Below are 27,811 nucleotides of genomic sequence, written 5' to 3' on the forward strand. Positions count from 1 at the left end.
ACCCATAAGCTTGGCAATTTGGATCAGACACCCACACTATTCTTTTCTACGGCACTCATATTTGGCTGGCAGGGGAACACTGGGACGAGTATAGTTGGTAGAGGGCCTAAGTGCAGCCTGTGTAGTAAAATCTAATGCAGACACACTACACAAAGACTATTGTACACGTCGACACAACAGAGATGCTTTTGTGCTCCAAGCTATCGAACAATGAGGCCTACACAGAGCTAGCGGCACATTTCCCTTCCTGCCAACCCTGCACACACACTAACTGCACTTTCATAGGTTGACATATAGGTTCTGACCTTTTCTGTGGATAGGTCTGTCTCACTGTCGTGCTTTCTCTGTGTAAAGACGATGGTGAAAACGGCGTGCGAACGACTGCTGGTCTCGTTCATGTTGGTAGCGGCCACGGTCCTAGAAAGAAAGACGTTAAGAGCATATATAAAAAAAATGGGCTGAATTTAAAAATAAATAAACAAATAAATAAAACCCAGAACAACAACTACTGGTTTATGCTTTAAGTTTAGCTACATTGTTTTTATTTATTTATTTATTAGGATTTATTTATTTATTAGGTCATGTTTTACACACTTTGGTTACATTCATGACAGGACAGGTAGTTACTGGTTACACAAGATTCATCAGCTCAAGTTTAATGTCAAACACAGTCATGGACAATTTTGTATCTCCAATTCACCTCACTCGCACGTCTTTGGACTGTGGGAGAAAACCAGAGCGCCCAGAGGAAACCTACACAGACACAGGGAGAACATGCAAACTCCACACAACAAGGAAGAGGACCGCCCCACCTGGGGACCTTCTTGCTGTGAGGTGACAATGCTACCCACTCAGCCACTGTGCCACCTCTTAGCTACATTGTTTTTAGATGTCATTTAAAAATGGATTGGCCTCCTGTCCAGGGTGTGTTATTGCATAGCGCCTGCTGCTACCCTACCAAGATAAAGTGTTTGTAAAGCCAGTTCATATTGGAATATTATTTGTGTACAACTAGCCAAGTTTGTGTGTTTGGTAAATGTACTGTACATTTATAAATGTATAATTTTAATTATTATTAGAATTTGTGCCAAACTGATGTAACACCAAAAAGTAGTGACAGTAGTTGTAGGGTAGCAGCTACAATGCCCTATATATTTTCTCTATGTGGTTTGTTTAGATTTGAGCTACCACAAAAAATGTGGCTTTACTAGCTCTATTTTGTCCAACATGATTGTATATATAGTTAACTCGCATTAATTCCTAAATAAAATGAGACACAAACCTGCAGTGGCCACGTTTCTACTAAAACATACCGCCAACATCACTATCACAAATAGCCTGCAAATATTCAAGAACCTCCTTTTGTTTGAAAAGATGACGCTGCACGCTTTCAGTAATCCTTCTTAAAATCTATTCTGTAAAAGCATGAATCAGACGTAAGACTCCCATCCTGGCAGCAGATGCAGCCAATCACTAAAGGCCACGTGTAGTGGAGAGAGTATGAGGCTGGGCTTGCTTTGCATCAGCCGTATTAATGATAATCCAGGAATGCTTGAGAACACAGGAATAAGATAGTGAAAGGACTTGCTGTAGTGTAGGATAAGATCTGGAGTGAGATGTGAGCTTTACATCACACGTTACAAATAAACTCAGGGAAGTCATCACTGATGTGAGACACATTTCTCCTCCTACTAGGAAAACAGTCAATTAGACTTTCACTGCAAACCCCAAACCTCCACTTTAGAAGTGCTATTTTCATAAGAAAACATTCTCTGTGCTGCCCACATGGCCGACTAATGAGACTTCTGGATGACACAACGCCAAACACTTCTTTTATAACGAGATGTGCAAAAAATGCAACATTACTAGAGCTTGAGCTACAGATCTCTCACATACACAAATGCTACAGAGCGCTGAATCCTGAACTGTGATTTACCCTTACCCACATTAATGATTTGGATATTTTACCTCATGCCTCGGTATAAAGGTAAAACTTATAATTTAACCGTAAACTAAAGACGGTTAGAACTGAAAGTGATTATTTTATAGCCGTGTTGATCTTCTACAGTTGTTCTCTTACCTGGCTTTGTTACCAGCATCCATTAGGTCTGCGATGTCACTATATGAGGTGACAGCTAATTTGGACAGGTCTTCAACGTACGGCCCGAGCAGTGGATGCTCCCTCACACGTAGGTTCCCTTTGTTTTTGGGGTTTAGCAGGTCCCTCACTCGCTCACAGTAAATCTCCATGTAAGCCACCTACACAACATATTTCAAGATACAACATATTTTAGTAAACCTTTTACCCAGTTTTCACTGGTCAAAAAGTTATAGACACTAGTAAGGGACAGGCAGTATTTATATATGCTCAGTTTCCTTCAGAACTGCCAGCCACACAACACCCTCGCTGGTCAAAGACAGCCGCGGGCATCGTTCACCGCCAAGCACAGGATTCTTACAGAATGTCACAGCAGGTTCAGAGGACCCAGCTCCTTTTTTCATACTCTTTTTGCTGCTGGTGCTGCAGCCTCAACCAGACAGTAGTCGCTTGCATCTGCTGACCAACAGGCAAGTGGTACCATCAAGTGTCTAGTCTTGTAGCTGTTGGGCTAGTGTATTAAACCGTTGCCCCAACCAAGTGCCATTTTATATGTTTTTATTTAACAGGCAAATCTTCTCATTGATATTCACCTATAATTTGTTGGACATCCTCAAATAACAAAATGGAAGCAAAAACAAAACTCTTATATGTCTTTTATTGTGTCAAACACCTGGAGCAAACTTTAAAATCCAAGTCTGTGTTTGTACAACTGTATCCTCATATACAACAACACGGGGAAACAAATATTCTGGTTGTTCTTTTGACTGGTTTTCTAGGGAAGTATTTTGTAATTACAGCTGTACAATCCATCTGTATAAGTATTAACAATGAATAAAATGATTGCAGTTCCCCTTGTGTGTTTGCTGTGAGCTTAATATGGAAACAGAGACACGTCGAATGTAGATTCACTTGTGATCTATTTGAAACACCTGACACAATGTGCACACGATGCTAGTGTGATATTGGGAGTTTCACAGCTGATTAAAGTTATGTAGCACCATGACAATCTAGACCACTTTTCCATCTGAAAGCACTAATGCTTTTTACTGAGTAGCTAAGGGTTTTGGGGAAACAGAGGCAAAAAGCTGGGGGCATGTGCCACTCACCTCCACCGAATATGAGACTTCGTCATTGTTGTTGTCATTGATTTTTTCAAAGAGTTCTTCACAGAGCTGCGGGGGAGGGGGAATGAAACGGTGCATTAGACTTTGAGGAGAGACTAATCGATAAAGCACACAAATAACACAAAGCGCTGCTAGATGCTTGAGACGGTGAGCTAATTCCTTAATGTCTTTAGGCAACGGTTGATCTAAGTCAGATAAACCTAAACCATTCACCCCTGCAATATTTTTCCCCGTCCTTCATTATGCTTTAGGAGGAAATGATCAATGGCAACCTGAGGAATGATGCCTTCCTGTCCCTCCTCCTGTTTTCCCATCATCGTGTACGATTTGCCAGCTCCAGTCTGGCCGTAAGCAAATATGCAAACGTTGTAGCCTTCAAAGGCATGCTGCAGCATCTCCTTCCCAATGTCATTGTACACTTGACTCTGCGAAGCGAAGCACGAGTCTTCCGGCTACAAGGAGAAAAGAAAAAATCACATTCGCACACATTTTATGACAAAATGACCAAGATAAATTACTTTGCATCTCAGCTAATTTTACAGTCAGCAATGGATAAAATAGAGGAAGGAGATTGTAATGAAAACAGAAATTAAACCATTACCGTGGTGTGTGACCAGTAAGAGTAGTCAAAGCTGAACGACTTTGGCGCTTCTTTGGGATTTTTGGGATTCAATATAGCTGGAAAAAAAGAAAAAGGAAACATTTATATTTTGGTGCTGAAATGTTAAATGAAAAATTGTTAGGCACGCCAACTTTTTGGAGCACAGCACAGAAGAAATAAACAATCGTCTGTTATTTAGATTTTTCTGATTCAAATAACCCAAAAACAGAGATATTTGACTTGTATATCCAGCAATACATCAGTTAACTAGATCTCTGTGGAATTAGGTTCAGGAACTCTTTAGACCAGACTTTTAAAGTTCCTCCACATTGATCACATCAAACATCCTCAAATCTTAAAATCTGTTACAGCAATAGGGTTGACACATCTTTTTGAAAACACCATACTCCATAATCATAATATTCCAGTGTGGAATTGCAAGCAATGCACCAGCAGTTTAACAGAGGAAGGTAGCACGGTTGTTACTAATTGTGCAATAACTAATCAACAAATCAATGAATATTTAGTATAAAAACACAAATTTGTGGATACATTTGAAAGCACATTGTGTTTTGGTTGCTCTATTTTCCAAAGTTTCCTGTTTACAATAAACTCCAAAACAGGACGTGCACAGCCATAAAACGGCAGGGTAACCCACGGCGTACCATTACGTCATTTCCATCATTTCTTTTGTTTTCATCTGGCAGTCCAAATTCAAAAGGTTTATTTCCATTTTTTTGCACATTTTCCACTTTTTTTTTTCTTACCTATCTAGTCTTTTTTCAATTCCCCACTACAACTACACCAACTAACAAACAGTGGATTCTCAAAAAACGTCATAGTAAACACCACACCATCTTATATGTACCTCTGGTTGAGGCCCACACTAAAGAAGCAAACAGCCAGGGTCACTGTTTCAGCAGATACAAGGACAAACCCTATGTGACCTTCCCTCCTTAAGACATGGCCAATTTAGTATGTTGATCTTCCGGCCAGGCCAGTAGCTTCACTTTAAAAAAAAATTTTTTTTTATTGGCCTTCGGCTCGATCTCGTTCCATGGCGACTTGATGGATGAACGATCTGTAGGAATATCGATCCCGTGCAAGTCTAGATAGGTCCGCCAGGGTCTTCTCTGCCGTTACTGTGCTTGTGTCGAGCCATCGAGTTGCTGGTCTTCCTCTTCGCCTTGTTCCTTCTATTCTTCCGACCACGATGTCCTTCTCCAGTGATCGCTCTCTTCGTATGATGTGTCCAAAGTAGGCAAGTCGTAGCTTAGTGATCCTTGATTCCAGTGACATGTCTGGCTTGATTTGTTCCAAAATTGATTTGTTTGTTCTTCTGACCGTCCAGGGTATTGATAACATAGTAGCTTCACTAAAACTCTTAAATTCTGCATATTGACAAGCTAGCTTATTAGACTTCATTTTTTTATCCCTCAAATTCTGTTTCTAATACTGGCAGCAGTGTAGCTGTGGTGAACTATTTAGCTTGAGGGCAGTGATAGCTCAGTGGTTAAGGTACTGGACTAGTAATCAAAAGGTTGCCGGTTCAAGCCCCACCACCGCTAAGTTGCCACTGTTGGGCCCCTGAGCAAGGTCCTTAACCCTTAAAAATTGTGTTCAGTCATAATTGTAAGTCTTTTTGAATAAATGCCAATGCCAAAAATGTAAATGTAAATGTAAATATATAGAACTGTCTGTCACTGTTGTGAATTTTTTGCATCAATGTCTCTAAATCTTACTTATATGTACTTACTAACATTTTCTTAATACTGTATTTCTAATCAAACCTTTAGGTGTAGATATTGTGTTATCGGCCAGTGTGTTCGATACTCAATTTCCATTAAATACCTAATGAAAAGGTATTTAATCTATTAGATTAGTTTCTTTTTATGGATGCTTTTTGGTTGAAAATTTAACAACAAACAACAAAAACTCTACTAGAATATATCGAGGTAAAGTCATCTTTTTACTTCATCACAGAGGAAGTGAAAATTTGGAGTGATGTGCAACTTAACAGCAGGGAAAATAAAAATGTAAACCACATAAGCACATTCCAGTGACTTTCTATACAGCTGAATTCTCTTGCAGAACAAAGAAAAAGCAGGTGGACGCCACATTTTTGGCCCCATTCCCCATGTTTACCTCACAAATCTACTTCCTTCTTTACCCTTGCTGTCCCTTTCTTTCTCTCTGCAAACAATTTCAGCTGTGTGGTGTATTTATTTTCCTGGTGTCATTCCATGGCTAACCTCTCCCCCTCTCCCCCTCCACACATTCCTCAGCCTCTCACTACATCCAGTACACACCCCATCCCATTCTTTTTGACCTGCTGTCTTAATAAACAGGAATGTGCGGCCCTGTCTGGCATTTGGCAGGTTCCGAAAATGCAGCCTGCTCTCGATCTATACATACACTGCAGTGGACGGACGGGTCCGTGCATGGCTGTGCCGCAGGAATGTACTGTAAGATATTTATAGTCGTGAGGGGCCAGCTGCTATAGAAGTCCCCCGAGTGCGTCAGTGCTGGCCTGCGTGTTGGGGCCGCAAGTAAACCCTGCCAAAGTGGTTCAAAGGCAGTGAATGAGATCCCGAAAAAAAGATGGGAGTGCTTGACAAATGCGAAGAACACGCTCCTGGCCTAGCAACCACCAAAACAGAAGAAATACACAGTCTAGAAGATAGTCAGGGTCACCACAAAGTCCTCCTCTACATTAGAGAGAACACAATGCTATTATGAATACGTAAAAGCACCTAATAATCAATGAAACGTATAATTAAACAGTTTCGATTTTACAGTAATAATAATTAATAATAATAATACAGCTCTGATCTGGTGTGTGCACAGCGTGCATCGTGTGCGCATAGCGTCCCATGGCTCATGCAATCAAGCCATGGGACACTATGCACACACCAGATAAGAATGTCCATTTATCTGCATACAGTTCATCTACAAACACACTCTTAGCCCAGCGTGAACAATAGTGTGCATTAAATACACTTATTATTACTGTAAATAGTGCAATGTTTGCGCACACCACTTTAAACAGCTCCAGGCTTAACAGTCCTGCCCCACAAGTGGATTGAAGACAGGTGCCAATACACCTCCACCCATCCACCCCCTGTGAAGACTGAGAGGTTTGTAGAATATAGATAGAATGCATTTATTTGTCATATATACATATACAGATGTACAGTACAATGAAATTCTTTCTTCGGGTATCCCAGCTTGTTTGAAAGCTGGGGTCAGAGCGCAGGGTCAGCCATTATACAGCGACCCCTGGAGCGGAGAGGGTTAAGGGCCTTGCTTAAGGGCCCAACAGTGGCTGCATGGATGAGCTGGGATTCAAACTCTCAACCTTTCAGTTGAAAGCCCAAAGCTCTACCCACTAGGCTACCACTGTCCCAACTAACTAAGCACTTACCTAACTGAGCACCGGAATCAGTGTATTTAAGCTGAGGGGGCTGCGCTGCCCACTTCAGCTGGAGTGCTGCTTAATCTCGGTAAACTCATCAATAATGCAGCACAGTCGAGAGACTGAGTGTCGAGGATGGACTGGTAGCTTGATACTCTATCTCCTCTGATAGGTCATTGGTGTGATGAGAAAAACAAACTGTGATATCGGAGTGAAGGCCTTTTCCTCTGTGAGTGTGATAGCATCGTGCCTAAGTGCTGAGATGTGAAGGCCGTACAGGTAAAACCAGGCTGTACTTCACCTCACATCAGCCGTTCGGAAACTCAGCAAGCTTCCGACTGAGCAAGCTTCCTTTTAGGGCATCAGGTCATGGGGGGCAATAAGGCAAGCTAAATTAGGAGTCGTCTCACCTTTGACCTGAGTGCTCTTCTTGGAACACAAAGCCCACAGAGGATATTAACACCTGCCCTATATGCATGTTTTAGCTATACGGGACTGAAGCATGAGGATGGCGAGAGCAGTGTGTTTGCTTGTTTATTTGCCAGGACGCTGGGATACTGGGTAACTGGATGAGAGGCCAGCTTAGCTCTACTGGATTTCTCTGTACTGTGCCAAGACACACACGCACACACACTCGACTTGATCCTAAAGCCTCCTCTCATGGATAAATCAATAGCAGCAACCTTATCATGAAGGCAGCCATGTGTCGTGATGTGTTTTTTTGTTTTAAGTTTATAGAGGGGGGAAAAGGGGGGTAGGTGGAGGTGATTCATGCTCATGACACCTCTTCCCACTGACTAATATTTTTTCATTCCCTCCATCTGCTCTCAGCCAGTCATAATGCCCTCAGCTGAGGCATAAGCAGTGCAAAACGTTACAGAAGATCTGATCAGCGTACGTTCAGCACATTAGAGCCTGGTGTGCAAAGCATGACTTTCACAAACAAAGAATTACTGTAGCGCTCAGACTATGTGACTCCATCGCCTGATTAGACTGGTCAGGATTGGGAATTTAATCTTGAGTTTATTTACTGATCCAAGTGGTCCAGCGCCATTTGGAATCACTGGACGCCAGGCAGGAATACACCCTGGACATGGCACCAATCAATCACAGGGCAACACTCACAAACACACTTAAGCTCTTACACCTAGGGGTAATTTTGAGAAACCAATGCACCACTGGGAGGTAAGAAGTAACTAAAGTAGAATGAACATTTGAAGATTGAACCCAGGTCCCCAGCATTCCCTTAATGTGGCTCGACTGTTATGTAGGCAATTCATCAGCAAAAACTGCTTATTTAACTGTGACCAAGTTTGTGGCTCAGACATACTTGCTTATATAACCAATTATATAAATAAAATCATGATATGCTTCCAAATTTGTGGCAACAGTTAAAAGAAATGTCCTTCCCTGTGTACCTTGATCCTTGACCTTAATTTTATGAAGCACCTTTGGGATAAACTGGAATGTTGATTGTGAGCCAGCCCTTCTCATCCACTTTTAAACAAATGGACACGCCGCTCAGGTGGCGCAGCGGTAAAGTACGCTAGCTAGAGTTGGGTCTCTAGATGCATCGTATCGAAACTCAGCTCTACCTTTCCGACTGGGTTGGGCGGCAGCATGAACAACGTTTGGTTGTTGTTCAGGGGCTTAGGGGTAGAGTCGGAGCATAGGTCCTCATAACTGGTACAACTGCGGCCCCTGCTAGTAGACTGACGGCGCCTGCACAGGGCTGAGGAATAACATTGAGGGGGGTGTGACCCTTCGTGCGCAGTGTCTCTCGGTGTATAAACTCGGCTCGTGCAGGTGAAAAATGCAGGATGTACCGATTGTGTACCGGAGGGGTGCAAGTCAGTTGAGTGGCGTCCTCAGTCAGCGGCAAAGGGTCGAATCAGTATAGGGCACGCATTCAGGGTAATTGGACACGAAAAATAGATAATAAAAAAAACAAAAAAAAACAAATGGACACTAATTCTTACAGACATATTTAAAACCTCATGGAAAGCCTTTCCAGAAATCTAGAGGCTGTTACAGCCAAAAGGAAGAGGGCAACTAAATATTATGCCCAAGCATTAATGAGAATGAGAATAACAGCCCAACAAGCTTATGGTTAGGTGTTCGCATACTAATGGACATACGATGTTACCTAAAGTATCATGATATAAATGTTCTGCCATATCACCCAGACCTTCCTGAAAACACAATAGGGAAATAAACTGGTTACAGTCACACATATTCCATAGACTTCTGTATCTACGTCAGTCCTGCTAAACCATGGCAACAGGTAGAGTTACCATGGCAACCTCCACCCAGCATCGTGGGAATCAGGAGCTTACATTGATAGTTGTGTAAGTCCCAATTCCTTTCTGACGCTGTTCTGATGTCGTGTTTGGAACAGACCAGGACAAAATAATAAGTCCATCTTCTGTACAATCATGACCATTCTGTAGGATCCTCAAATGCTCAGGATGAAAGCAAGAGTGAAAACGAGAGCCTAGAAATGGCAACAAGAATTTTCCACGTCACTGTGAAACCAGTTAAAGGTGGACATGAGAGAGTGTGAGCTGTAAAATGAACCCAGCCTTTAACGGACAGCACTGATTGATGGCAAGGTCATTACGGTTTACTCTGCCAGTGTAGGTCCCAATTAGAGACAACGAAAAACCCTATTTAATGTTTCCAAAGGCACAATAGAATCCGAGTGACTGTGATTAGTGATGTCCTCTCTCAAAATAAACTATAACAGCCACACACATAAAAAATCCATATTTTGGGCTTGATAGTCCAAAGCTGTAATTGCTGAGCTACCACTTCCCCAAAGGATCAGAGGTTCCACCGAGATTGTGAACTCTGCTGGATTGCTGGATTCAGATTCAAGTGCTAACCATTACACCATGAACCCATACAAAGGAATGTCACAAATGCTCTTTTGACTCAATGGCTCAATGGCTACTCATCGTTTGTAGTGCCTAATGGACATAATAAATAGACTAAATAGAGTTTAAAAGTACACATTTAAAACCTAATGGTTGGCTTTTCCAAGTTATTTTTTTCAACCAGTGGTCGGGCAAGATTGTGGTTTGTTTGTTTGTTTAGTTCTTAACGCCATGTCAGCTGTCTTTAAACATCAAAGTAGGGGGTCGATTTGCTTTCTTTACTTGTGTGTATAGTGGTGTTTGTGTAACTGTGAGAGTGTCAAGTTTAATTGACAAGATTGAGGTACAGATTCAACTTGCCACTGCTGATTTATAAGAAAACATACCCAACACGTAGTTTCAACCTTGATACTGATATAGATTAATTCTTTAATAACTTGTCATTCCTACTTCAATTTAATACCAAGGACATTAGTGAGATCAGGTACTGACGTTGAAAGATCTAACAAAACACAGTTCTGCAGTTAGTCACTTAGAAAATATGCACAAGATGGATTTGCCCCACTAAGGTTTTCACCATGTGAGTGAATGAACGTGTGAGTGTGTGTTGTCCTTCACTTCCTCGGCACACTGTCCAGAGTGTGTTCCCGCCACGTGTCCAGTGGTTCCAGGTGTCCGTGGAGCCTCAACCCTGACCAAGATGAAGTGATTAGTATTTCTGCTAATGAGCAACTAATTTGCATATTGCTAAAGCAAGGCCAGCCATGTGCACAAAACATGAATGAACACAAATGAAAAACTATCATATGCACTGTTGCACAAACACACATTCTGGTGCACCTAGTCTTCACATGCCGCAGGAGGGAACCTGGTCCGGTGCAGCAAGTCACAAGATAATGAGTGTTCTCCTTTCATCACAGCATGGACTGTAAGCAGGGGGCTTTAAACAAGCATATTTTTAAAAAGAGAGAAGGAAGCCATAATAATCCAGCTTCAGGCAAAATGTCTAGACTTTGACAGGATGGCATCACTAATAGCAGATAGTGTTACCATGCCTGTAGTGCTATCAGACGCAGGAGTCTATCAGTTTATCCTGGTGTACAGCTACCAATACAGTACACAGTTTTATTCAGAACTCACCAACTTATTGGTTACATGATGTAATCTACCAATTATATGGTTAAATCATTACCACTGTTCTAACTGCACTTTCTTTAATGGCTGTGTGATTGTTTATTTTAGTCTTCTGACAATAATGAAAATTCTTGTTGCACCCTGGGAGCTGCAGAGCTTGTTTGAGTCCAGTGTCAGGAGAGGTCATTTTTCATGTGTCAATTCTATTGCATGACATCTAACAAACACCTTTATTTGTTTGTTTTGTTTGTTTGATTCTTTAGTTCCTTGTGGGGTCGATTTGTTCCTTTATAGGAATTTACGAAGACACTTTATAGGGATTGTGTGCCATTTTTAAGTCTACTGTAGAATTTGAGTAGTTTTTGGGGGGACTGAGGTGAAGAGTTCCTTGTAGCTCTTTGTATTGTAGAATTTTGTCCACACAAAGTAGCCAATCAGAAAATTTTTCCAAAAACAGTTGAAAAACTGCCTCTAAGAGGTTTAGCATAGACTGTTAAGCAAGTAATCATCGCCCCAGATTTACACCTGCTCTGGCATCTAATAATTAATAATTACATTAATAATACATCTAGACATTAATCCAGAATGACTGATCTTAAAGTGGAAAGCTAAAGATGGGTGCTCGGTCTCGCATAAGGGGAACGCTGTTCTTAAACTCACTCACACACACTTCCTAATGGACCCACTGACCTCAGGTTAGATAAATCTAACTGTACTACATGCAGACATGAAACTGGATATAGTCACAGCTTTGCCCTGCTTTCGAAAGGACAGGTGTAATATTACATTTAGAGGAACTCAATTTAAAGATGCTCTTTGATAAATTTGGTCTCAGCAGAGTATCACAACAGAAAAGCTGTGACCTTCAGTGGGAACTAAAGGTGCAGGATAAAGCCAAAATGCTTATATTTTCATATAATTGTAACATTATATATAGCCACTTGATTGAAGCAAGATAAAATGGGTTACTGGGCATGTTTATTACTGTGTTCCATCACCTTTAATGTTCTGTAAATTTTGGGAACTGAGAATACCACTTGTAGTTGTGAATGTACTAGTTTTTATTTTCTAGCTTCTTTCAAACACTTCTCAACAGTCCAAGCTCTCCATTGTCATATATTGTACTTTAGAATGCTTGGTCACCTATAACATAATAATCACAATGTTGCAATTCAATCTGTATTGCCTTACTTTTTTTATTAAGCTGTTTTTACCAACTTGCCAAATTGGATAAGAATTTTGTCCTATGAATATCAATTTAGGCTTCGCCATGTTAACATGTCTGAACCAGTTCACAAAGGAGTCGGCACATTATGTAATGCAATGCCTGTTTGGGGGTCTGTGCCCTTTTTTAGGTCTCAGTGCTACTTTTGCGTAATCTGGCTCTTTCAAACTGTGTCTGTACACACAGCAACATTTCACGTTGTGCCAATTAAATAATGCCCATTAACAAATAGGCACACATAAACAATGAACAAATCATAAAATGGCAAGACCTTCTGTATTATAAGAAGGTAATAACCTTTTTGTGTTTGTATCACCTTATAAAGATGTCATGTTAAACAATGCTGAACAGCTGAAAATCAACGTGATGAGATGATTGACTTATCAAGGTGTGGATGAGAGACTTAAACCTCTGGGAAAGAAAGGGCAGCTCTACCCAGCTGCCAGCGAGGGGCCCTCACTGCTGGGCTATTTATACAGAAGCAGATGGCAGGTGCTCAACTGTATGCTGACAGATCCTGACAGGAAGGATTGGGCACATTTCTGCACTCAGACCTTTCTAATACACTCCACTCAGCAAAAACATCATGGGATCTAGTGGAGAGCACAACCAGACCAGGCACGCCGAAGAAAGGGCAGTGCATAGAAAGTTTGACATAAAAAATAAAATCCCAGGACTACCATTAGCCTCTCTACCAAAGCCTTTAACCATCAACTATGATGGATATGAGAGGTCAACTTATTAGTAAAATACTAGACAAATGTATCATTTCCTTTGGCCTGACATTAGATTATTAACAGGCCCATACTGTAGGCTGTAGAATCAAGATCAAGGAATGGATGAAAGCAGAGTTGAGACTTTAAATGATTCAATATGAACAGGATTTAGAAATAAATGAAGTGATGTGTTGTTGTAATCATGATTTAACAATGGTGCAGGGTGCCAATCCATTGTGGACTGTTTAATTGAACTTTAAATCAAGCATGGCATTGAGAGAAAACTACAGCATGGGTGACCCGGACTAATCCTGGAGTTGCTTGTCACAGCTTTGTAGCTCATCAACATGATTTAATTCACCCGTAGATGAACAAAACAATAAAATTTTATAAACCCACTTTATACTTTCGCTGTTTTTCTTTTTTTGTCTTACAATTCCAAATCAAGATCATTGCAAAGCTTCATGGTTTCACACAAAACTGCATGTGAATAAACGGTCAGTAAGCACAAGTACTAGATGAAATAAACACTTAGTTTAATACTAACACCATCATTACTTGCAACACTGAATGGAGTGAAAAACTTATTTGTGCCATGCATCTTTTAGGGCAAACTCAAAAACTAAATTGCTGTTCAGATTTTATTTTATTAATTCTTATTTTGTTTCAAAATATATTTTTTACTGTAGCCATGTCGTATCCTATCTGTATTCTGAGCTGCTGTAAATAACATAATGTGCTAAATGAATGAATATGAATGGAAGACCCCTGAGGAAAGCCAGATGGTTGCTGATGTTGTGAGATGGCTGCTGACGATGCAGGATTCCCCACCCCAGCACTTCTACAGCCGGCAGAAGGTTGAAGATTAAATGTCCTTCCATACTTCCAAGAATCTCAATGTGGAACGTTATTTCTGTTCTAAGGCCTCGATGCCTTCCAAGTCTGTTTTTACACTCCTCAGCACAGTGCACCAGAACACCGTTCACACCTTGGGGGAAGATGGATGAGGCATAAGCAGAAACCCTGGAGAGATATTAATGTGTGCTGAGAGCTGTGCACACACACACAGCAGGTAGAGGAAGTCACATTAAAGCAGGTGTTCCAGGAGCACGCAGGGTTCAGATCTACACATCATGTGTGTCTTGGTTTCATGGTGGAAGATGTTATACCACTGTATACCACTGTCATGATACAGAATTTTGGTAGTCAATAGCAGAACATTGTAACAGATCTTCGCACTGATGTGATACCACAGCAAACAAATATATTGTAAAGAAAAAGCCATAATGGGATTTTTTTAACTGTAAAAAACAACTAATTCTAAAATGGGGCACTGTGGTAAATCACCTTTTAAAAAATGTCTGCTAATTGTTTGGAAACTTAGAACACCAATTGTTGTAATAGTGAAAATTCATTTTTAGATTTTTAACATACACTTGCTTTAGCTGTTTTAACAATTTAGCTGTTCAACCGTCCACGATCTCTTTTGTTTCATAATGCTATACACTGTCAATAAAAGACAGGTCTGGACTTTTTAGATTTTTTTGCAGCCATTAAATTAAGAAGTAGCATAAATTTACAAAAATCAATGCAGTTGATAGGGCACAACTTTAAATCTCTAATCTTTGTGCTGTTTTTAATAAAATACATGGAATGGACAGTTACCAATCACTGCTTTCTGTTTTAAATTGTTTTAATTTTATTTTGGAATCAGGTTTGTATTTCTGGTACACCTAAACCCTCCATCATATACTAAAATTAAAATGTCATAAACAGGTCATACCAATCTCATATGATGTAATAAGTGGTATTAACAGTTGACGCCAGACATTATAACAGTGTTATTTTACCAGTACTGATAATTGTCACAACAGCCTCCTGGCATATGACATAAGCTGTTATGCCATTGCATATTATGAACAGTTTTTACGTCATAAGACATCATATATCTGTCATGCCAGATGTCTGTCAGTGATATGATGGGCGATTCATGTAAAGCGGTACAGTATTTCCATTTGTTTTATACTTCCATAGAAGTAATATGAGAGAAGTAATTAGTGCCACGTTTATACACACAGTTTTTTCCTACAAGATACAAGAGGAACAAAAGTTATAGCCTGTGCAAGGTTGGCATCAAAATGTCCTCTGCATGCTAAGCTAATTATATCACAGGGGGTCAATGGAAACGGGGAAGTCCATGGTGGAGTTAAATGAACACAGGCCATCCTCTAAATATAAATTCATAAAGCGTATTAAGTACATCTATGGTGCATTGTTCGACTCGAAACTTTTATGCCCCTCCAAGTAAGTGAAATGAATATCTTGTATGACATCATGTTCACGTTCTGCCAATTACACCGAATGTTAGAGGTGAATTCAACCCTGGGCCAAAGTCATTGAAATGTGATAAAGTTATGTCCTGCTTCAGTAAGAAAGACGGATTGAGACGCAGAAAAAAAGCTCGTTTTTCACTTTTTGGCAAGGTAATCACCCTAGATTTTTTCCCTCCCAACATACTCCAGAAACAGTCAGAAGAGGCTTAAGGCTGGAAAAGCCATTGACACAAGACATAAAATGACAATTATAAAAAAATGAGCTCCACAGAATATTATTTCCATTTATTGAGATCATCCTGACCATTTCTGATTAGGCTTTAGTGTTTTATGAATCACAGCATTGATTCAACAGATGGAAAAAAATTGGTCAAACGAATGCAGGCCAAACTTTAATCATGTCTAATCATCTGATTATCTGCTTTAATATATTTCACTGAATCTCACAATGGCAGTATGCAGCTACGTAATCTTGATCTGGCATATGCAGCCAAACAATCATCTAGTGTTTAAGGTACTGGGCTATTAATAGAAATGTAGCTAGTTCAAGGCCCAATATCACCAATATGTCACTGTTAGCCCCTTGAGCAAGGCTTAGGATAAAAGCAAAACTTTTTCCCCTCACAATCTAGCAAGTATACAAAGAAAAACAAATGCTGTTGGAAAAACACATGTGTAAAACTCTTTATACTAATGCATTTTTTCCTTATGAGTTTGAGCCAACAAAAGAAGCAACAAGAAAATAAACAATAAACAAAATTCACATGTTTGAAATGAATTTCACCACATGGTAAGCCACATCATTTCGTGGCAAATGTGTGGAAAAAAGTGGAATCAGGTTAATCATCATTTGATGGCTTTAATGGTCAGTGATGCAAAGCCAGAACATGACCTCTACATGTAACTTTTTTATATTGTCCAAACAGGCTTTAATGCATTCTGTGGAGTTTTAATAGAAGGTCATTTGTTTCCCATGCCACAATATGTAGCATCTAAATCTGGGGATATGAACTATATACACTTCTAAACAAAGATTGTATCAGGTTTTTATAGCTCTTGGTCCAAAAGCTACACAAAACAACTACAAACTACAAAAAGCATCATACATATAAATGATTATCTATGAATAACTAAGCTTCATGTAATACAACCTAAAGATCATGAAAAGTGTAAAAACTGCATTAGACTGCAGTTGAACAAAGAATGAACACAATGCCTCAACACGTCAACAGCTAAAACTTCTTTCTAAAATTTGTCAGTTGTTTTCTTGTGCCCTTTGTTTTCAAATGCATTCCCATGCACATGAGAAAAGAGTAGTGGCCACTACTAGCCGTGCCTGGACTACAAAAGACTACGTCTACCCATCCATTCAGTTTATTTCAATTCGAGTCAGAGATTCAGATCGAGGAGTGTGGGAGTAAGAGACGACCCAGCTCTTAGGTAACCAGCGCCTTTAAGACCATGGCGCTCCGAATCTGAAAACAGATGATTCATTATGTCCAATGAGATGGCTGTGCCAGGAAGATACAAGCTGGAGAGAATGCTCAGGAGAAACCACAAGTTTCTAATACATGGTTTTATGCTGCTTTTGTTTCAGCTGGGATCCTTAAAAGATTTTTTAAGAAGTAATAGCTGAGTTGAATTTAATGGCTATTGTATTGTATTGTATTGTATTGTATACTGTGCAGCTAAATAATTTTGTATGACACAATTTAAGCTTAGGTAACCTCTCAGTAGTTGGTGCTTTTAGTAGTAGCAGCAGTTTATAATGTTTTTGGTTTATTAGGATTTTAATGTCATGTTTTACACTTTGGTTACATTCATGAACGGTAGTTACTCATTACACAAGGTTCATCAGTTCACAAGGTTATATTGAACACAGTCAAGGACAATTTAGTATCTCCAATTAACCTGACTGCATGTCTTTGGACTGTGGGAGGAAACCGGAGCACCCGGAGGAAACCCACGCAGACACGGGGAGTACATGCAAACTCCACACAGAAAGGACCCGGACCGCCCCACCTGGGGATCGAACCCAGGACCTTGTTGCTGTGAGGCGACAGTGCTACCCACTTAGCCACCGTGCCGTCAGTAATTGTTTAATCACAGCAATAACAGTAACAGTAGATGAGCTGCATAGAGAAACACATCAGTGCCACAGAATGCAAACCAGGGTTGTGGTAAAAGTGCAACATGCAACACTTGATAAAAAAAGCTACAGAGTCACAACAGACACTTAACAACCTCATACCTATGGCTCAAGACTGGTATGTAAAGAAAGTGCATGCATGGTCTAGTCTAAGCTACTGACTTGGTTCCCATTCAAACTTTAGGAAAGACATGCTTAGACTGGGGAATTAAAGCCAAGAAGAATGAATCAAAACTGCACCACATTACCACAATAAGCACAAACTATAGTACATGTCAATGCTAAATTTACTATACTTCTCCTTTAGAACAAATCTGCATGACTTAAAGTCAGGTGACAAGGGTGTAACGCTGCATTGTTTGTGCTCTACTTCCTTCCTTAATTTAGCAGGAGCTTGTGTGCTCATATACTGTACGTCCCTGCAGTAAAAATTCTCACAGTCTCACAATTTTACAAGCTCAGGATGTTACACTCATGCTTCCATGCATGTGATGGTGTGTTCATTCAGCTTTACTGCTCCTCTCACAGGCCTGATGTCCATTCAATGAGTTTACAGGGACAGCATTTTACGTCATCCAACGCCACACACAGAGAAGGCTGTCTTAGTTCTTAGATGACTCAAAATGCTGCCTATAATGAAATGCCTCAGTCAAAAAGGCGATCCCATCATTCCTAAAAAATATATATATAATATGGCTTTCTGCTTTTATCAAAAACTGGCAATCAGTCAATTTGGCTGCAAATAAATCTGAACTGGAAATGAATATTTGAGATTAAATGCACGTCGTCTAACTTGATTCCATTAGATAATTATCATTTGGATAACTCAGACTAAAATTAAGATTCTTATAAAAAGGCAAGGTTTAGAAAATTATTAAAGATCTTTTGTTTAACCACAAAGAAATGAAACATCCTACAAATTTCGCATTTTAGTGTGTCGAACATGTGCAATCAATAACCAATAAATAGTGCTGCCAACCCATCCTCTGAGAACCATTAGGTACTGGGGGTGCCAATTTTGTTATAAAAAAAACAGCTGGAACAATTGGTACTGGATGTGCCAATAAAAAAGCACAGTTACAAGTATCCTGCTCAAGCCTGACTTACTTCTGGGCCCTTTGATTTTTGATAAACAGTAAAATTACCTCCAGATAAATATGTACTTATTTTTAGATGAAGTCATGGGTCATCTACAAGTTGAATCTCAGAGGATAAAAATTTACTTCTTACTCACATACAAACATTCAACATGCCTGTTTTAAAGATGACACCATCATAAGACTAGGCATTGCGTGTGAGCTATAGAATAAAGGGTTGAGTAGCCTAAGATTGTGTGATTAGCCTACAGTGGAAGAATTACTCTTACACGATTACTCTAAAAACGAAAAGAATGAATCATCCCCAAAAGCTGGACCATCACTAAGCTAATAAAAAACAGACTGACCTCACAGCAACAAAACACCATTACATGTTTCATCGCTAAGTGCTTATGTAAGACTTTTATGAAGGAAACGCACAAATGCACTTGATGTCAGTGTCACTAGTATAACATATATAATCTATGATTCAGGCAACCGTGAAGAAAATATACAGTGTATCACAAAAGTGAGTACACCCCTCACATTTCTGCAAATATTTCATTATATCTTTTCATGGGACAACACTATAGACATGAAACTTGGATATAACTTAGAGTAGTCAGTGTACAACTTGTATAGCAGTGTAGATTAACTGTCTTCTGAAAATAACTCAACACACAGCCATTAATGTCTAAATAGCTGGCAACATAAGTGAGTACACCCCACAGTGAACATGTCCAAATTGTGCCCAAATGTGTCGTTGTCCCTCCCTGGTGTCATGTGTCAAGGTCCCAGGTGTAAATGGGGAGCAGGGCTGTTGAATTTGGTGTTTTGGGTACAATTCTCTCATACTGGCCACTGGATATTCAACATGGCACCTCATGGCAAAGAACTCTCTGAGGATGTGAGAAATAGAATTGTTGCTCTCCACAAAGATGGCCTGGGCTATAAGAAGATTGCTAACACCCTGAAACTGAGCTACAGCATGGTGGCCAAGGTCATACAGCGGTTTTCCAGGACAGGTTCCACTCGGAACAGGCTTCGCCAGGGTCGACCAAAGAATCTGAGTCCACGTGTTCGGCGTCATATCCAGAGGTTGGCTTTAAAAAATAGACACATGAGTGCTGCCAGCATTGCTGCAGAAGTTGAAGACGTGGGAGGTCAGCCTGTCAGTGCTCAGACCATACGCCGCACACTGCATCAACTCGGTCTGCATGGTCGTCATCCCAGAAGGAAGCTGACGCACAAGAAAGCCCGCAAACAGTTTGCTGAAAACAAGCAGTCCAAGAACATGGATTACTGGAATGCCCTGTGGTCTGACGAGACCAAGATAAACTTGTTTGGCTCAGATGGTGTCCAGCATGTGTGGCGGCGCCCTGGTGAGAAGTACAAAGACAACTGTATCTTGCCTACAGTCAAGCATGGTGGTGGTAGCATCATGGTCTTGGGCTGCATGAGTGTTGCTGGCACTGGGGAGCTGCAGTTCATTGAGGGAAACATGAATTCCAACATGTACTGTGACATTCTGAAACAGAGCATGATCCCCTCCCTTCGAAAACTGGGCCTCATGGCAGTTTTCCAACAGGATAACGACCCCAAACACAACCTCCAAGATGACAACTGCCTTGCTGAGGAAGCTGAAGGTAAAGGTGATGGACTAAACCCAATTGAGCACCTGTGGCACATCCTCAAGTGGAAGGTGGAGGAGTTCAAGGTGTCTAACATCCACCAGCTCCGTGATGTCATCATGGAGGAGTGGAAGAGGATTCCAGTAGCAACCTGTGCAGCTCTGGTGAACTCCATGCCCAGGAGGGTTAAGGCAGTGCTGGATAATAATGGTGGTCACACAAAATATTGACACTTTGGGCACAATTTGGACATGTTCACTGTGGGGTGTACTCACTTATGTTGCCAGCCATTTAGACATTAATGGCTGTGTGTTGAGTTATTTTCAGAAGACAGTAAATCTACACTGCTATACAAGTTGTACACTGACTACTCTAAGTTATATCCAAGTTTCATGTCTATAGTGTTGTCCCATGAAAAGATATAATGAAATATTTGCAGAAATGTGAGGGGTGTACTCACTTTTGTGATACACTGTACATGCATAAAAGCATTGGTGAGAGTTCCAGTGCCACAAAGAGACTACACAAGAGTATCACAAGCCTCTTTGTAATGGCCTCCAGCAGCCATCATAAGACCCATTAGTATTGATCGTCATGGACTCTGTGATAAGCTGCAGCACATGATGTAACATGAACACTAGGGGTAATATTCCTGAACGGGTTACAGCACAGAACTGGAATGGTGTCATCTATACAGCCCACATTATTGTCGTTAGCAGGAACTGCAGTAAACTTTATGTATCATAACCAATCGTAACAGTTTATTGCTATGCACTCTTGTATTTACAGAGGTATCTTTTATGCCGCCGTAATTGCTGGCACAAATAATGCCATGTAAGACTGCAACTAACAATTGTTATAATGATCAATGAATCTGTCCCAAAAAGAATATGATTAATTACTTAGTTGTTTTAATATTTCTGTTTGTGTGTAATATATACACATATACAGATAATAAAAGAATGTTGCACCCATACAATTCATGTATGTAAAGAAGACTATTCATACAACAATTTCAAACATTGCACAAACTCTTATGGCCCTAAATACATTACATACTTAACACCACAGGGTGTCATGAATGAATCAAATGAATAAAATATACAAAACACCATTAACACCTTTGGCGTCTGACATGAGTTCTGTTTTGACGTTGGAAAACGTTCCTCAGGTAGACCAATTATTCACACGAAACAGATCCTTATAGATTTGGGCCCAATTCAAATGACTTTATTTGGCTATGTTACACTACATAGTGTGGAAAAGCAATAACTGTTGTACCTTATGAAGTTCATGTAAGTACAAACTTCTGTTTATGTTAGCAGTGAAGGAGACGCATTAACAGTTTCATGTTTAGCTGTGTTAGTATGAAATAAACAACTGTGGAAGGTAGGCCGTTAATCCACTGACTTCACTTACTGTCTGTATTGTTTTTCATTACCAAAGCTTAGTCACTTTGATGTTTCGTTTTCACATATTTCTAACAGTCTATAATCCAGTACCCCTGATCAACTACAACAATGCTGCTGGTGCTTATTTGCATCCATTGGGGGGACATGCCTGTCTGCAGAATGGAACTGTAGCTACTAAAGGGTGTGCCAGGAAGCCATGGCTGCTTACAAGGCTTGGTGTAGAGCCTGAAAGACTGATGTCTGCTCTTTTATGGCTGGACTTAGAAAATCTGAATCATAGCCCTAAAACAGGCTCACATACTCTAGCATATTAGTGCACTGGAAGAAAAAATTGATGTTGGTATGTTTAAGAATCTGTGGTCAGGCACTAATTTTGAACGGGAAGGTCTGATGTTCCAATTCATTCAAAAGATTTTCATGGGCTTAATTCCCTATATAACAAACAGGTCAAACACTGTCCTTATGGTCTACATTTTGTGCACAGGGGTACAGTCATGCTGGAACTCTTGTCACAAGGGTGGAAGCATGTCATTTATACATTTCATTTTATTCGTCCGTTTGCCATCTGTCTTTCCAGTCTAATGACAAGCTTACTTTAATCATGTTTTATCAATTTTGTTGTGTTGTTTTTACATGTGTACATCGTTAACAGTGGAATCATTTTAATGATGCATCACTGAGAAATCTAATATTTTCAACACCTGTATTAATGTACATGGTAAGAAGAACGACAGCAGTGCAGCTCTGAAGGATTAGAAGTGTAATGACTTCAGGTAAGCACAAGGATTACGCTGCTAACCAGGTCAATCTCTCAACTCTGTACATACATTATACAATAACCCAGAAAGTGCTAGAAACATGTCCATGTCAATATGCATTGATTACCCTGGTTTTCCTTCTATGTGTAAAGCAGATTAATTAAAAATATACAATTTATATGATCCATGGCTAAATCGCAATTCGTAAACTGATTCTGGTTTTGCATGCTTTGTAAATGCAACTTAACACACCACAAATAAACAGTAGGACCAAAATCATCTCCTACGTGTACACAACGTTGTGAGAGTCTGTACACCCCAGGTGGTTGTAAGCAAAACTAAGCTAAGCTAACTCAGCACCCATAAATAGTACAACATTCTGATCTGGAAGATATTTACACCATCTAAACCATTTAGTCCAGCTTACTGAACCCCATAATAAATAATTTATAGTAGGGTTGGGTTTGGTTGTATCAAATCTCAGCTGGTAAACTGTTGTAGTTTAATTACCTCAGAATGGACACATTTTGAGATCAGATTAAAAATACCCCTCATTTAGTGTTTTATCTAATAGACTGATCCACTACCCAACAAGTAACTGATGAGATCAGACATGTGTACCATATTTCTGCTCTCATAAGGAGTGAGTAATCATTCCAACAGTGTGACAGTGACCTGAACAGACATGTCCCATAGTCAAGGATTGTGGGTTAGTGGTAAGAATGGACAAGTCCACTAAGTCCTGATCTCTCACCTTGTGCATGGCCAAAGCTCTGCGATAGTGCAATGCAAGTTCATATGGGGCTTTTAATTAAAAATAAAAAAAAATCCTGGATAATACAAACACTAATACAAATGCTAAACTAATACAAATGCTGAGCTGTCAACTCCCTAAGTTTTATTTACTATAAATATAATAACCAACACATACTAACAATAGAAGAAGTGTCGCTGTCTGATGATTCTACAAGTCCGAGAACAATTGAAAACTATCCAAGATGTTAACAGACACACACAAATACATATAACAGGACAACATTCCTAGCATACCATTTGCACAAGTCTTTTAATTAGAGTCAGTGGGCATGCTACCAGCTCCATGGTGCCATAACACAGGTGCAGATCCTCACACATACTTTCACTTGAGCGGTGGGTCTCGATTTCTTTTTGAAAGTCAAGCCACAATGGTCCACAACACTATACGAAAAGTAATCTAGCAAAAGCAAAAACAACTGCCACAGTTTACTGTTTTACTGTGTTTACTATGTTTAGAAAAACAATACTTTGTTTAAAAATGTGTAATTATGTTTTACAATAGTCCTTTACTATCTCTTAAGGTGAAATTTGTGTTGTTACAGCAGCAAGATAATTGACAGTATTAAATTATCTGATGTTATGATGGCCTTTCACTTTAATTTATCAGAAATGCTTATCTATGTGACTATAACGCTATGCTATATTTACTCATTTCTCTCTTCTTTCAGGCACAGAACTGACCCATTTCTAACAATAATGTTGACAATATTAACACTGACCTAAGACAATCTGTTCACACACACTTAAAAAATCAATAAGCATGCATGATTCACATGCAAACAGGGACCAAAACACAAACGTCATGTTTGCAGGACAAAACACTTGCAGTACAATAAACAATCTAGAAGTATGAGCAGTCACTAGCATTAGTTAGCTAATCGTTCAATTTGAAAAAAATCCCAACCATTATGGCTAAAAAGGTCACACAATCTACTTTTATCTTCAACTGCAGTCCAATTTAAAATCTTTTGGAACCGAAAGTCCAAAACACAGTGCTAATTTTCATAATGATTCAGCAATGACTGACTGCACAAAGATCACAGCATCAAAAGTGATATGATCTACTCATTTTCTTTTACCGGTTCGTCACACTTCTGATCCTACTTTTGCTCAGACACTAATTCCGACCCTATTCTATTTCTTTTTCATTTAAGAAATGGGAACTCACATTAACATATTTTTTCTGTGCTCGAAACTGATACCTTTCCCATTTATTCAGGACCCTTGTGTTACTGATCTGACTAGTTTTTCACCCCTAAGCCTGACACACAACTTTACTCGGATAACCAAGGCCACAGGCATGTGACAGAATATCATCAGTCAGACAAAACATAGTGAGCATACCACATCAAGCATGGAGAACATGATATATCCAAGGGATTTGACAAATATCTGGTGATACTTACTGGTGGAGTTGCCTTGCATCTGAATAATGCATTTGGATTCTTTGCTGGTCTCCCTTGAGTTGAAAGGACGAACCCTTACGGCAACTTTTACTGAGGCCCCAGACATTGTTGGAGCTGTTGTCAAAACTAGCCAACACTGAAATGAACCCTGTAGAGGGGGAAACAAATTCAATCATTAGTAAGCTTAAAGATAGACACTGTTTTTTTTTTATGTCATTCCATTTATTTGCCTGTTAAGTGGGATATATAATATGGTTACAAATAAGTAGTTTAGAGACAAATAGTCTGATTAACAGGTTCCCTGGTTCAATGAATCAAATTATTACCTACATGCAAAAATAAAATGGTCAAGTATAAAAAGCAAGACACACACTATGTAGCTATTCACCGTAAATCACCTTGGTGTTCAGGTGTAAATTAACCAAAGTTCTTTAGTTTTTACGCTAAATAATTTCTCTACATGTAAGGATCTATGAAAATGTCACGTAATAGCCATACCAAGCAGTTAGCTTACTGTTTTAATGACACATTGGCTTACATTTGTCACATTTATTATTATATAGTTTTGAATTCTTACATAATTTTGAATCTTACATTGTGAAGATAAACAAATATTTGTATAAGATAAACAAATAATTGAATAAGTATAATATAATAAATATAATGATTACATTGGTACATCTATACAATCCATTCCATTAAATTGTCCTCCATCATGCTATTTAATATAACTTCTATACATCTGCATACATCGTCTAAATGTCTACAAATATTGTGAGTAAATGTTTTGCCACATGTTCCATCCTTAGAAGGAGCATATTAAAGTTCTCAGGTGCTTCAGTAAGTAAGGGATAAAAGATAAATATTTGGACAGTCACTGACACGGGCTGCATCATAAACAGATGTACTATCCCTACACATGCGCACTACTAAATCCCTTTTCAAATACAGATTGTCGTGCCCTACCTAGTGCACTTTGTGTACAATTCTACGCTATTCGTACTCAACCCGGTTGTTAGATGGCTTCTTCACTACAGCCGCCTCAAAACATGGCTGCCGGTAAACTGCAGCAGGGATGGGCCGATAACAAGTGCTTAGTTCATTATCATCATATTATTGGGATAATTTATAAACAACATATGCAGCAGAGAGACTAAACAAATACGGACGCACGATGGCAACTCAAAATCGACGTTGTGTCAATGTTATACTGCATTGACTATACATAGTAAAATCAGCCTTATTTTCACAAGTGACTTCTGATATAACTGGATTCATCTTCGCTTTATTCAGTAAAACATGATTAAAAACAAAATCCGACTGTTAGCAGTGACCTTGTGGTTATTTCACAGGCATACGCCCATAAAACCCGGCTGCTGGCCACAAACAACAAACACTGGCTTCATCTACTGTACTGCAGGGGAGGGGTGCAAGATCATATGATGATCCCCATACAGATAAAAATATAAGAAACATGATGTTGCAAAATTAAAGAAAGATCAGATAAGACCAGCATTAGATTTACTTTAGCAGGGACTGCGGTATTAGTCTTATAAACCGAGGTTTGTGATATACTGCAACTATATATTCAAGGCTTCAGTTGTTTCCACATAATCCTTACTGCTAAAACTAGTCTATAAATACTACATTAAAATGAGATAAAATCTGCATTAAACAGCCTGTATCACTGGGTTTGTGGCAAAGTTTGGATAGTCATAATGTTAAACCAAAACATTTGTACTGTCACCTTTTTACATTTGTTGTTGTTTTTGACGTAGAGCAATCTTTTATATCTTTAAGTAGTACAGTAATTTAAGTTCTTCTTTATGTCTTTTCTTGGCATTTTCTACACATTCCAAAAAGAAAACAAATCTACTTCCATGCTTATGTTGATGTGCAGCTGATGCACCATAAACTTGGGTAATGAATTTAACTGGAAAAACAAAACCATTGGTAAGTGTAATGGATACTATTTCAGTTGCCAAATAAATGGTGTTAAATATGACAGGCCTGCTTAACATTTTCAATTACGTTGGTGCCCATGAGTACTGGAGCAGCTTGTTTGTTTACATTCCTTCTTTGATTATTCATATAGACTGTAACATTGTTAACTGAAACTATTAGTGTCAATATGGGCCAGTGATAGCTCAGTGGTTAAGGTACTGGACTAGAAAACAGAAGGTTGCCGGTTCAAGCCCCACCACCACCAAGTTGCCACTGTTGGGTCCCTGAGCAAGGCCCTTAACCCTCAATTGCTCATTGTGTAAGTCGCTTTGGATAAAAGCGTATGCTGAAAATGTAAATGTCAATATATTGTCAGCTGAAAAAATAACCAGTACAGGTTTAACTTTCAGTTTTGAATACATTTATACATATACATTTTCAGCAGACACTTTTATCCAAAGTAACTTACAGTACTGCGACAGTGCATTATCTAAGCAATTGAGGGGTTAAAGGCCTTGCTATTTGTGCAACAATGATGTCCAAAATGCAATGACTAAAGAGGGAGATATAATCAGATTAACCAGGTGTTAGATATCTTCTGTATGGACTGCATTCCTGAGTTAAAGCTGGACAGTTAAAATTGTTTACCATGTTATAATACCTGTCTAATACTGTAACTGTGTAATCTCAAAAGCTGACACAAACCTGTGATGTTACAGGGCTGAAATAAGAACTATACATCGTTTATGATCATTAAAATGATATGGCAAAATGACAGTAAGTGAACCATCAGATGTAGAAGCATTGACTGCTTTACACTAGACGCATTATGTTTCTGCTGTAGTATAATCATAAATAACGTTGTTCTGAAACTTTCCACCAAATGAACAAAATGTAAACAGTACTATTTAAACAGTACTATTTAAACTGTTTACTATGTAAACAGTACTCTGTGTGTACATACATGTACCGTCAAGGAGATGCTCAAAAATTTCGTTGTGCACTGTGCAATGACAATAAAGGCATTCTATTCTATTCTATTCAAAATGAACTGGTTCTCTCCAAGGACGTGTATACATGACTACAGTACTCAG

General features: G+C 39.4%; 1 protein-coding gene across 6 annotated transcripts in view; it reads right to left on the reverse strand.

The window, feature by feature from the left end:
• Positions 1 to 27,811, reverse strand: part of kif1b (kinesin family member 1B) — a 77,099-nt gene that overhangs the window by 48,944 nt on the left and 344 nt on the right. For all 6 annotated transcript variants that reach the window (XM_063015230.1, XM_063015229.1, XM_063015227.1 and 3 more), the window contains exons 2-7: positions 24,774 to 24,921; positions 3,827 to 3,903; positions 3,498 to 3,677; positions 3,208 to 3,273; positions 2,081 to 2,259; positions 306 to 417 (exon numbers count right to left, since the gene is read on the reverse strand). In XM_063015230.1, the coding sequence (XP_062871300.1) occupies positions 306 to 417; positions 2,081 to 2,259; positions 3,208 to 3,273; positions 3,498 to 3,677; positions 3,827 to 3,903; positions 24,774 to 24,879 (720 nt within the window). In that variant the 5' untranslated portion in view covers positions 24,880 to 24,921. The remainder of the gene's footprint in view (positions 1 to 305; positions 418 to 2,080; positions 2,260 to 3,207; positions 3,274 to 3,497; positions 3,678 to 3,826; positions 3,904 to 24,773; positions 24,922 to 27,811) is intronic.

The sequence above is a fragment of the Trichomycterus rosablanca genome, chromosome 19, assembly GCF_030014385.1.
Source record: "Trichomycterus rosablanca isolate fTriRos1 chromosome 19, fTriRos1.hap1, whole genome shotgun sequence".
Taxonomy (NCBI): Eukaryota; Metazoa; Chordata; class Actinopteri; order Siluriformes; family Trichomycteridae; genus Trichomycterus; species Trichomycterus rosablanca.